At 50.3% G+C, this 12034-nt stretch overlaps 2 protein-coding genes across 3 annotated transcripts in view; one reads left to right on the top strand and one right to left on the bottom strand.

Moving 5' to 3' along the window:
- SYN3 (synapsin III) overlaps nucleotides 1-12034 on the bottom strand; it is a 417649-nt gene that overhangs the window by 263944 nt on the left and 141671 nt on the right. The gene's annotated exons all lie outside the window — the stretch shown is intronic.
- Nucleotides 1-12034, top strand: part of TIMP3 (TIMP metallopeptidase inhibitor 3) — a 57504-nt gene that overhangs the window by 41504 nt on the left and 3966 nt on the right. For both annotated transcript variants that reach the window (XR_013993997.1, XM_081059480.1), the window contains exons 2-4: nucleotides 2516-2598; nucleotides 10147-10258; nucleotides 10923-11044. Coding sequence is in view for 1 of the 2 variants with exons in the window: in XM_081059480.1 (XP_080915606.1) it covers nucleotides 2516-2598; nucleotides 10147-10258; nucleotides 10923-11044 (317 nt within the window). In the remaining variant the exon portion in view is untranslated. The remainder of the gene's footprint in view (nucleotides 1-2515; nucleotides 2599-10146; nucleotides 10259-10922; nucleotides 11045-12034) is intronic.

Below are 12034 nucleotides of genomic sequence, written 5' to 3'. Positions count from 1 at the left end.
GTTGCTATTTAAAGGACCTTTTGCTATTTCCCCCCCTCGGCAGAGATGGATTCCCTAGTTTACCTTCTGTGTTAATGAAGCAGAAGAGGATGGAGCCAGATCGATTCAGGAAGAATCAATAGGAAAGTTCTGGCACGTGTGCTTTCTGCCCAACAGGGAAGCTGTTACAACCTGCCTGTGGGAGTTAACGTAGAGGAAACAGTCCCGGGGCCTCTGGGAGGGTGGCTCCCTGCCGAGGAGACTGCCGTGAAGTTAGAGGTGCAGGCGGAATCTCCAGGGATCCTGCCAGCCTCTCGTTTTTACAGCAGACTTGGAAACAGCCCCCTCGCCTCCTCCCAATTGGAGCTGCCGCCGCGAAATTGCTAACTGTGCCAGTGGGCTCCGTGTTTTGCCATCCCTGGCAAGAAGGTCTGGAGGGGCCGTTCATGCTTTGGAGTCCTGACTCCATGTCTGACGGGGAAAGTAGGATCCAAGCTCGTTTGGGAAGGAACAGGACAGAGTCCAGTTGGGATGGGGGAATTGGTTCCTATTAAAGAATTGTTTATGAGATTACAGTCAATGAATTGAGAAACATGGTGGGACGTCCAAAATAGAGAAGGATAATGGAGATACCAGAATGGGCGGATGTGTGCGCGTGCGTGTGTGTGTGTGTGTGTGTGAGAGTGTGTGTGTTTTAGCACTGAATTTGCTATTCAAAGCATGGCTGCTATACATGCAAAATCCATTCCATTCTGGTCAAGGTCCCAGCATGAGAGCATCCAGACCCTCATGAATGAAATTCTTTGCCCCTATGGTGTCCCCCCACCCTGCCCCGTTCCACCCCGCCCCACCTTTTGTTACTGGTTCTTTTACTACCATGTTTCCCCGAAAATAAGACCTAGCTGGACCATCAGCTCTAATGCATCTTTTGGAACAAAAATTAATAGAAGACCCGGACTTACAGTAAAATAAGACCGGGTCGTCTGTAATATAACATAATATAAGACCGGGTCTTCTATTAATTTTTGCTCCAAAAGACGCATTAGAGCTCATGGTCCAGCTAGGTCTTATTTTCAGAGAAACATGGTAGATGACTTTTTCTTTGAGCCAATGAATGTGACTTGAATGCGACTTCTATGCCACTTCTGAATGCTGTCTTCAAGACCTGTCCTCCATGTGCTGGTTTTACAAGTATGTGACGACAGCTATTAAGTGCTTCTTTTCCACAAAAAGTGAAAAATCCTCTTATAATCTCAAAGCCAACCCCTGTCTTCCCTGTGTTCCCACTGCATAAATGCCTCTCGTCCGCCTTTATCACGCTGGACCTAATGATTTTCGCGTTCATAGTCAACTAACATTTACTGAGCACCTCCTTTCTTCTAGATGCTGTATTTAAGAAATTTCGTAGGGTCTTTTGTTTAATCCTCACTCCAGTTCCCTGACATAGGTGGAGTTATTTACGTCCTCTTTACAGATGAGAAACTCATGGCTCAGAAAGAGGAAGTGGCTTCCCTTCTCTGTCAGTTCCCTTATCTGTTATCACGTGGTCACTAATACCGCCCTGTCTGGGGGTCGTGAGGAGTAAATGAGTGAAATGTGCTGTGCACGAAATGGGAGCTATCTTTTGGGAACAATCCTTCCCTGGTCACCCCGTCCCATTTTGGGCCATAATGATGATAATGATGGCATTCACATTTAGGTAATGTACACTGTGTCCAAGACACAGTGCCAACACTTTTACATGCATTATCTTGCCTACTCCCTTCAAATCAGGAGATTGGTGCCCTTATTACACTGGTTTCATTAGAAGAGGAAAATTGGAGGCCAGAAACAAAGTTTCTTGCCCATTGTTCCTTAGAGTTAGAAAGAGCCGGACTGGCATGAGAACGGTTCCGTTGGCTCCTGAGCCCACACTCCCAACCCCTCCCTCCTCCGCTGCACCCTGGGTGAGTGACACTCGACTGCTCCCTTTGCCATGTGAGTGCTGGGTAACCAGGTTCCCATCAGAACACTCTCTGGGGCATGATGGGGAGGCTGGGTGCATAGCAACCCCGTGAGCGTGTCAGGAGGGAATGAATTCATACATGCAAAGGAAGATGGCCGCATGAGGCTCAGGAAAGGGTCCTGGTAGAAAGAGTAGGTCTGGGACGTCATGGGAGTGGCAGATGGGCAATGGACGGAGGGCAAGAAGCCCTAACAGGTGAAGTAGATTTTGGATTATGGGGGAACCACAGTCAAGCGATCCCTCCAGGCCCCTGCAGCCTAGGAATTTCCAGGGCCGGCCACTGTGAACATTTAGAGGCAATAACTCGAATGATGACTGCCTTCCCTTCTTTCTCCACTCCTCCCCCCCACCCCCAGTGTCCCTTATCTGAATTGCTGCTCTAATAAACACAGTTGTCTATTCTAGTTGGCTCAAAGGTAAGAAAGCAGTGCTAGGCACCCTGGGGGCTGGGTATCCCCCTCAAGATGGCGTTCATGATGTGTTTCAGGCCCTCCTAACCTCCTCCTGTCTCTGTGTTGCCTTTCTCTGCAGTGATCCGGGCCAGGGTGGTGGGAAAGAAGCTGGTGAAGGAGGGGCCGTTTGGTACACTGGTCTACACCATCAAGCAGATGAAGGTGAGTGACGGCAGCCGGGCTCCGGGAGGGCTTCTGGGTTCGCTTTTGTTTTTCTGCCAGAAGAGGCCTGGCCAATGGAGGCAAGGTGGTTTGGAACCAGGATATGTGTTTGCTCAGTGTCTGAGCCCCAGACCCAGCCCTTCTGCCCTGCTGGAGAGGGTGTTTCTGAGGCAGCAGAAAGGGATGGGCTGGAAGAGGGGGAATGGTGGCTGCTTTATCCCACAGCTAGCCCGGGGGGAGTCCCTCAGAGGCAGTCGTTAAGAGCGTGGGCTCTGGAACCAGACAGCAGATAGCCTTGTTACCTGGTAACTAGGAGACCTTGGCCAAGTCACTGCCCCCTCTGAGCCTCAGTCTTCCCATCTGTAAAATGAGGAGCTTGGTCTGGATTGGTCTTCCAGCCTCTTTCGAGCTTTGACTTTTTGAGTTTCAACAACGCCTACAGGTCTGGTGCAGCCATTGAGGTTGTAATGTAGGTTTAACTCCTCGAATCTTTACTTTGAATTTGCTGATCACAGAAACCTCATCCTGAGATAGGAACGGCACCCTCCTCACCTATTTTCCCCGCGTGTTAGTGCCGTTTACTAAGCACATTCATGTAACTAAGTATAGTCTTGAGCACGTTACCACTATAAGGCCCGTAAGGTTCCTTTTCCTTTAGGAAATCTGTCTTCAGGAAAAGAGCATCAGATTAGACACCTACCGACCCTGCTTCCTGGTCTCAGCTCCACTCCTAGCTGGCTCACCTTGGAATCCTCCCTTTCCCTGGGCCTCAGCTTTACCATTGTTAACAGTGCAGGGTTGGGCTTGGTGCCCTTGGGGACCCTCCGGCTCAGGATTCTAAGTGCCCTGGCACACCGGCCCTGTTACTTCTAAGCAGGGGCGCCTTAGGTGCCGGAAAGGAACAGTTATGTTTGCTTTGGCAGAGAGGACAGGGGCCTCACCCTCAATAATTTCGCAAGTGGTCCAGCACCCCACCTTGGTAAGCACCTCCCTATGGGCAGGCGCCATGGAGGCTGCTCAGAAGACGGGGTTCCTGCATTTAGGAATTACAGTCAGGCGGGAGAGAGGACACATATGCGTGACTAATCAGAAGTTCAAGACAGGTGCACTCAGGTCCAGGGCAACTGCCGGCCCCTCTGCTCACTGCTCATATTAGCAACCCCAACAATCAGGGCGGGGCCCATCACGCAACAGGCACTGATGAATGCTTGTCCATCTAATGGGGGAATGAGGGTGAGACCCCACCGGCCTGGAGAGAAAGGACTGGGGGGAGTGACACAGCCCACGGGTGGCACCCATCCATCCCACAGGCATATGTCCCGGTCTCACTCTTCCTGCACCCTCAGGCCTGAGGTCAGATGTACTAAGTTTGTAGAACCTGTCGCTTTGGATTCAGTTTTGGAAACGTCCACGGCCTTCTGGTTATGTAATATCCAGAGTCAGCCCTGGCCCGTTGCCCTTGGCTTCCCAAGCTTGGTCATAGGACCAGCTTATGTCTTCAGATGGCCGTGGGATGAGACCAGTGGGCAGAGGGGGACCAATGAGAGCCACAACAAGCCCCCAAACCCACTGTGCAGCCCCTGGCAGCCGGCGGGTAAATGCCAAAGCATATTAGACAAAACCAGAGGTTTAGGAAACACATGCCCCTCCTGCTCTGGAACAATCCTTCACATTTGAGACACTGGGGTCAGCAGAGAGCTGTGAGGAAGGGAAGTGGGAGGCAGTGGTTCCTGAGCTCGTCTAGCTTCCCTCCTTCCCCCGGGATCTGGATGCCAGGCTGGTCGGAGACCCTTCCTGTGGGCAGAAGGTCCATTTCCCCTCATTGGCATCAGACCAGGCACTTGAAGTGGGGGCTGTTTAGAGGCCAAATAACAATCGTTCCCCCTTCGGCTTCAGAGCACACCCACCTGCTCCCAGGCTGCAGCTCTTCTGCTGTCCATTCACCACCCTTTACCCAGGTTCACAGAACAAGGGGCTGGGCATTAGAAGACAAAATCCCTCGTTTTCCTTCTGACAGAGCCTCAAAGGGGAAATGACTTGCTCAGAGTCATGCATTTAATTAAAGGTAGATCTGGCTCCCTAGCTGAGGTGTCAGGATTCCTTCCCAATCCCGTGTGTTCTTTACATCACTCCCCAAATCTCCCTGCCATCTTACTCTGGTCATCAACCACTATCCAATGCCTTTTTATTAACTCTGCCCCTCCTGCCAGCTCAATATTAGATAGTCCACAGAACTGGTCATTGCCCTTCTATCCAGAGAGGCCACTGGGTTCTGCCGGTCTCCAGGTACCAGGTTTCAGAGACGGTGCAGGACGTAGGAGTAGACCACCCAACCCCTCCCTCTCTCTCCCCTCATGCTCACCCTATCTGCTTAGCACTGTGCTTCCAGCTGGGGCTACAAAGACAACACTTGTTATAGTGAACATAAGACTCCATACAAGTAATATTTGTTGAGCCTTTGCTATATTCTGCTAAGCCTTTACCTGGCTCAATGCCCACAATAACCCTATGGAACATCCACAGTATCAAGATCGTTTCGCTTGAAAGTGGCAAACCAGAGCCAAACTATAAGCTTTGCCTACAAAGGAGGTTACAGACCAGTGGAGAAGCAGGATGACTGATCATTCCTGTCCACCTTGGGGACTACCCCCACCCCATTTGGACCTAGTTCCCCCAGGGAACAAAAAGAGGTTAGCTTGAGTTTGTGGGTTTATCACGCAGCTGTGTAGCTCTGGACTTGCAACTGTCCTGCAAAGAGTGTATCAAAAAAAAAAAAATCTTTGTAGGAGGGAAGGGGGAGAGGTCAGAGAGGCGAGCCTGCATGAGTTTTGGCACTGGTCCCTGGGGCGCTTTGTTCTAGCGGATTAGAGGGTCTACCCAGAAAGTGAGATGGGGGTAAGCAAGGGCTCCCTTAGAGCGGGACTAAAGGAACTTCCAGAACATGAGAATTCAAGCCACCCCATCTGACCTCCCTGTTCATTCTCAGAGTGACCCCGCCAAAAAACAAAACAAAACAAAAAAACCCTCACCCAGATGGAAGACAGACAAACCCTCTCCCATATTCTGATTCCCGAGCCTCTGAAGGATCTCTCAGGCACATTCAGCATGTGCAGTGCCGAGAGCCACAGGTGTGTGGTGGGGAGGAGGTGTTAGAATGTGGAGGGAGCTCATTGCAAACCCAAATTGGGAGATTAGCTGGAGCTGTGCCACTGGGCTGTGGTGCAAAGGTGGAAGTTTCTAGAATTGGCTGCTCCAATCTATGGGGACCTTATCTCCTATCAGGACCATGAGAAAGCAGTCACCTTTGCCAGAGGCTGTAGTTTGTGCAGGAGGGATATGCTCGTAGGCCAGCTGCAGGGGACAGCACGTGGGGGACATTTTGTCCCCGATGGTCCTGGGAGGGGTCCCATGGGAAGGCCTGCTGATCATGTGCTGTGTATGTCCTCACTCTGGCAGGATAGATGTGCTGGGCAATTGGAATGCTTGGCCCCCGGGGACTTCCTTCCTTCAGTGGTTTGTCTAATCAAATGAGCAATATAGGGTCTCGCCTTTGAAGCTCCAGCTGGAAGCCTCTCTGACACCCCGCCCCAGCACACAGGGAACCGTCTCCTCCTCCCATTGTCTGTGACTGTTATGCTCTGAGTCTCTCATTAGCCTTCTGCACAGACTGACTCCATGCTCATGGCTCTGCTTCCCCAGCGAGGCAGCCATTCTGCCAGGGAAAGACTGTGCATTTGGTATCTCAGTGGAGTAAGAGCTGTGAGACTCAGTTGCTTGGTCTGTAAAAGAATCTGTGATGTGAGGCAGCGTTCACACAGTGCCAATCATCGGTAGACATGCCAGAAATATTTGACAAAATGGTGACATTTCATGCTATCACTGTAGAGTGAAGACCAAACATTCCATAAGAAAGATGCAAATTCCCTTCGACTCAGAGACTTCTCTCTCCCATCATTTGTCCCTTCACCCCAAGGGAAGCTAACTTTTTGGAGTTTTGTGTAGATACTCCCAAGATGGGAGGCCCAGGGAATTGTAGAGTCCAGGGTCACACACACACACACACACACACACACACACACACACACACACACACAGAGGAATACTATCCAGCCTTAAAAAAGAAGAAAATCTTGTCACTTGTGACAACAGGATGAACCTGGAAGACAGCCTAAGTCAAATACGCCAGACGCAGAAGAACAAATTACTGCATGATCTCACTTTGTTTTGGAATCTAAATAAGTCAGACTCCTAGAAGCAGAGAGTACATTGGTAGTTACCGGGGCTGGGAGGTGGGGGACACGGGGAGATGTTGGTCAAAGGGAACAAAGTTTCAGTTATGCAAGATGAACAAATTTTGGAGATCTGACGCACAGCATGGTGACTATAATTAACAATAGTGTATCGTATACTTGAAATTTGCTAAGAGAGTCGATCTTAAGTGTTCTCGTACATACACACAAAAAGTAACTGTATGAAGTAATGGATACCTTAACTAGCTGGATTGCAGTAATCCCTTCACTATATATACATATATATATATTTACATATATACACACACACACACATATATCAAAACATCTCATTGTACACCTTAAATATATACACTGTTTATTTGTCAACCATATCTTAGTGCAGCTCGGGGAGAAGCAGCTGCTTAGGTCTGACGATCCAAACCAGCTTTAACTATCGGCAGTGAGAAATGAGACTGGGCGACATGCTCATTACAAATTTGCGTCTAACAGGTTTTAAGCTAACTTGTGTGCCAAGTGCTATTCTAAGTCATTTAATTCTCAAAAGCACCTTATGAAGTAAGTCCTTTGCCCCATTTTACAGACGAAGAAACTGAGTCCCTTTCGAAGTGGCTAATAAATGGCAGAGACAAGAATCAGACTCGGTCTGTCTCCAGAACCCAGGTTTCCCAGTAATCCCCCATTGCATTCATTAGATTAGATTACCATTCACATCCTTGTCTAGTCTGCGAGTCTACGATTCTTTGATTTCCGGACATTATAAGCCTATTATAACCCTCCTAAATCTGTCAAGCCAATTCTAGGTCTCTATGAATACAAACCTCCTGGCGCTTTTGGAGTGATATTTAGGTCCAGGTAGGATTATTATAAAGAGAAGACAACTAAATGAGCAAAATCTGCCTTTACCACACACTGACTATATTGTGATTTTCAGCATTGACCCTGCAAGGCAGTGTTGGTCAGACCCAGTCATTTGTAGAGGATGGCGATTTTCACTCTGTGTGCCAGTGCTAGAAACCATGTTAAAACGAGGGTGCCTGCAAATTTAAAAGTAGCAGCGATGCTGAGGCCATTTGGAAGAGCTGAGTTCTTACTGAGCAGTTGAAGTTACTGGCCTCTCAGTAGGGGCTTGGTTCTCACCCCTAGAGCAGAGATCAGATGAAGGAGAAAGACCACATGGAATGAAATGAGGGTCCCATAGGCTGCGCCCGAAAGTCCGAGAGCGAGTACTGAATTGACACATTGGCCCCAAACTCAGGGATTGTCCACACCCACATGAGAAGGTGCTGGGCACAGAACTGAGTGCGGGGAAGTTCTCTGAAGGCCACACCTGACGGCACGCACACAGCAGCACTCCTGAGCACGGTGCCTGTGAAAGACAGCGAGGCACCATCCATCCCTGAGGAAATGGGGGGGACGATGGGACACCCCCTGCTCGCCACGGCATAACTGAAAACTGAGTGTGGACAGCGCTTCCAGCAGCGCCTCGCTGCGTTTCCTCCCTCAGCGGCCAGTCTCGGGGGAGAAGAGGGTTAAGAAGGGAGGCCAGGGAAATTAAAACCATCTGCAGTGATGGCTGCTCCCCTTAAAAAAGCAGAGGCTCCCAAACTCTGTCAGTCTCACAGACCCTTTGTGATGGCAGAGCTCCTTGTGGACCACCCACCCCCGCCAGCCAGTCACCACTTAAAAGAAGAAAAGGAGAAAAAAAAATAGCCCATTATAGCAAATGGGAGGCACTTAGATGAGACGACGCCATGAGGTGATGTCTGGCTTTTTATTAATTACCATAAGTAAATTAATAACGCATGCCAGGAGCTACAGTAGGGACCCTGTCCTATTGTAAACCACTGGGATAAGCGCAGAGACCACCAGGCGACCATGGTCCGTAGCCTCTGAGAACTGGAGGGAACTGAAACACCTCAGCGCCCCATCCCACCCCACCCGCTCACACTCAGCACAGTTGTCTTGACAGAGCCACGTAATGCTCGTGGACTCGACCCAGAAGCACCGAGTGGGTTCAGCCTCCGTTATGTTCACACCAGTGGCTCTGGGGCCATGCTGATAATGGTGGCATAGTAGTCAGACATGACTACATAGTAGTCATACATGACATTGGCCTGTGTCAGAGACCCTTGGACATGAACTTGTGGGGCTGCAGTGGCACATACCATAGGATAACGGATAAAAGCACGGACTCTGGAACGAGTTCCCCCGCTTGGTCTCCTACCTCTGCTATTTACCAGCTGTGTGGCCTTAGGCAAGCCATTAACCTGCCTGGGCCTCAGGTTCCTCATCTGTAAAATGGGCATAATAGTTCTTGCCTCATAGGGCTTTATTGGGATTACATGGGTTAATACTGGAGCAGAATTTCTCACGTTGGCAGGACTGACATTTGGGGCCAGATAATTCTTTGCTGTGAGGGCTTTTCGTGCATCACGGGATATTTAGCAGCATTCCTGGCCTCTCCCCACAGATGCCAGTAGCAACCCCTCCCCATCACCTCGCAATTGTGATAACCAAAAACGTCTCCAGACATTGCCAAATGTGTCCTGGGGTGGGGACAGAATCGCCTGCAGTTGAGAACTACTGTATTAGATTATGTTGTAGATAAAAATGCCCACAGAGCAGCAATTTCATAATTATAAAGTAGTTAAAAATCTAGGCGTTTTGAACATCTGTATATGCTTTACTTGGGGTCAAAGAACCCAATGCTTTCATCTGATGCTCAGAAGAATAAAAGCATGGAGAACCCCTGGCCTGACCTCAACTTTTGCCAGCCAAACAGAATTTCTCTCAGAGTCCTCATCTGTAAAATGGGTATAATAATACCTGCCTCATAGGGTTCTTGGGAGGATACGGTGAGGAGAAGGTGAGAATGCCTTTATACACTGGAAAATGGCAGAAAGATGTCATGAAAACGCTGGCTGGCTGGCTGCCTTCTTGGAGCTCAGATCCCAAGGTTGGGGAGGCTGGCAGGACCCCTTTCACAGCAAATACATCTCTGGATTTCTATGCAGGGGTTGCGAATGGAGAAATGTGTATATCTCTGGAGGAGTACGGTGGGGGTGTTGGAGTGGGAGATGTGATTGGCTGAACAGGACGTTTTCTCTGGGAAAACACCAATGACGGCTCAGCCACGAGGAGACTAGGTGGCCTCATCAGGAGGGAAGGACCTGGGGTGGGTGGGTGAGTGACTGGCCGCACGATGGCCAATGAGGGGATCAGATTCGCACAGACCCAATGACAGCATGCCTCCTGAGCCCTGGTCCTCCTCCCATGATGTTCCTTCTGCCCACAGATGTACCGAGGCTTCACCAAGATGCCCCACGTGCAGTACATCCACACGGAAGCTTCCGAAAGTCTCTGTGGCGTTAAGCTGGAGGTCAACAAGTACCAGTACCTGCTGACAGGTAACAGCCGACTCGAGCATCTAGGCCAGGGTGTGGCCAGGGTCCATCGTTCCTTCACTTCAGAAGGATGGAGAAGGAGTGGTTGACCCCAAAGTGTTCCAGGGACCTTTGCATTGTGCCCCGTGAACTATACCAAGTATCCAGCCTTGAGTCCATCTTGCTTAGCCAGTGTTGGGCGCTGGGGCTCCTACACTGAGGCTGGGGTTTAGTCTCAGCTCCACCACCACTGACCCTGTGGAGGAAATCTAGTTTTGCAGTTTCTCAGCTCTACGATAAGTTAAAAGGGATTGCCAGTGCCTGTTTCTCTCCACCTCACAGTCCATCTACTAGGGCTAGCTTTGAGAGTTACCCCCTTTTAGGCAGTCGATGTAGGAAAGAAAATACCAAAATCAAAAACCATTGATGTGGGAAGTGAGGAGCTGGTCCCTAGTCCCATGTCCAGTGCTTCGTGGTTTGAGAACTTCTGCAAACCACTTAACCTCTGAGTTCATTTTCCCCATCTGGAAAATGGGGCTGCAGCTCATCTTAAAAGGTGTTGGGGAGGATGAAATAAAATCACAGGACTGAAATGTCCTTAGCATAATACCTGGCCTAAGGTGGGTATCGGTGTGAATTCTTTCCCTTTTGGCTGGGCTCCCCTTAATCGCCCTCTGTCCTCCTCTAGGCCGTATCTATGATGGTAAGGTGTACACGGGACTCTGCAACTTCGTGGAGCGGTGGGACCAGCTCACCATCTCGCAGCGCAAGGGGCTGAACTATCGGTATCACCTGGGTTGTAATTGCAAGGTAAGCCCCCGTAATAGGCAGGCAGGGCAGGTGCTGGCTCCCAGCTCCTGCTGTGCTGGGCACTGGGGCTTGTGCTGGAAGGAGTGAGTGTGGGGCCAGGGCAGACGAGCAGGTCCGAGTGGGGGTGGTAAGGAATGTGGCCCCAGGCTGAGCAGCAGAGAAGGCGAGAGAAGAATGCCTTTCTGCTGGAATCAGCTGGCTCCGTGCCACTTGGCAGCTGCTGGGGCACAAGTGCTCTCCAGTGTCCCGCCCCTCCCACAGCTCAGGGTCCTGGCACTGGCAGGTCCTGCCAGGTAGTCCCAAGTGGGCTCGCCCGAGCAGCTGACTCATTGGTGCCCCCACCCCCACCCCCAGGTGGGCAAGCCGAGGTAGGACTGCTGATCCCACACACTACAGAAAGTGATGCGGTCACCAGGGCCAGCTCCTTGGCCCAAGCACAGGGCCCAGCCGTACAGCCTTGCTGCTGTGGGTGGGAGCTGGGCTGTTCTCGCACTTGCTTCTCACCACTCTATGCGGCTTCCATTCCTATTAGCCCTATTCTGCATGAGTGAATTGAGGCTCAGAGACCTTAAGTAACCAGCCCTAGGTCACACAGCTCGTGAAGTCTTATTTCCGGCCCAGGGCCGTGGGACTCAGAGTTTATGCATTAGTCTTTCTCATTCTTCAGTTTCCCTACAACAACTGAGATCTCTCATCCTTGCCTGTTACCATTTGAGAGGGAAAAGGTCTCTCACATGTCTAATTCTACCGCTTGCTGGCTGTGTGACCTGGAGCAAGTTACTTAACCTCTCTGAGCCTCTATTTCCTTATCTGTAAAAGGGAGCTATATCTGTTATGAGAATTAAAGAGAATACCAGCAGCACTCAGCAGAGTGTCTGGCACATGGTAGGTGCTCAGTAAGTGTTAGTATTACTTATGTTATTTTCACGAAGGGACGGATGTGGCTGGGCTCCACCCGCAGTGGTCCCAGGTTCTGAATCCAGACTTGGG

Source organism: Rhinolophus hipposideros, assembly GCF_964194185.1.
Source record: "Rhinolophus hipposideros genome assembly, chromosome: 9".
NCBI lineage: Eukaryota > Metazoa > Chordata > Mammalia > Chiroptera > Rhinolophidae > Rhinolophus > Rhinolophus hipposideros.
Note: the sequence above shows the minus strand (reverse complement) of the source record. Positions and strands in the feature narration are given on the sequence as shown.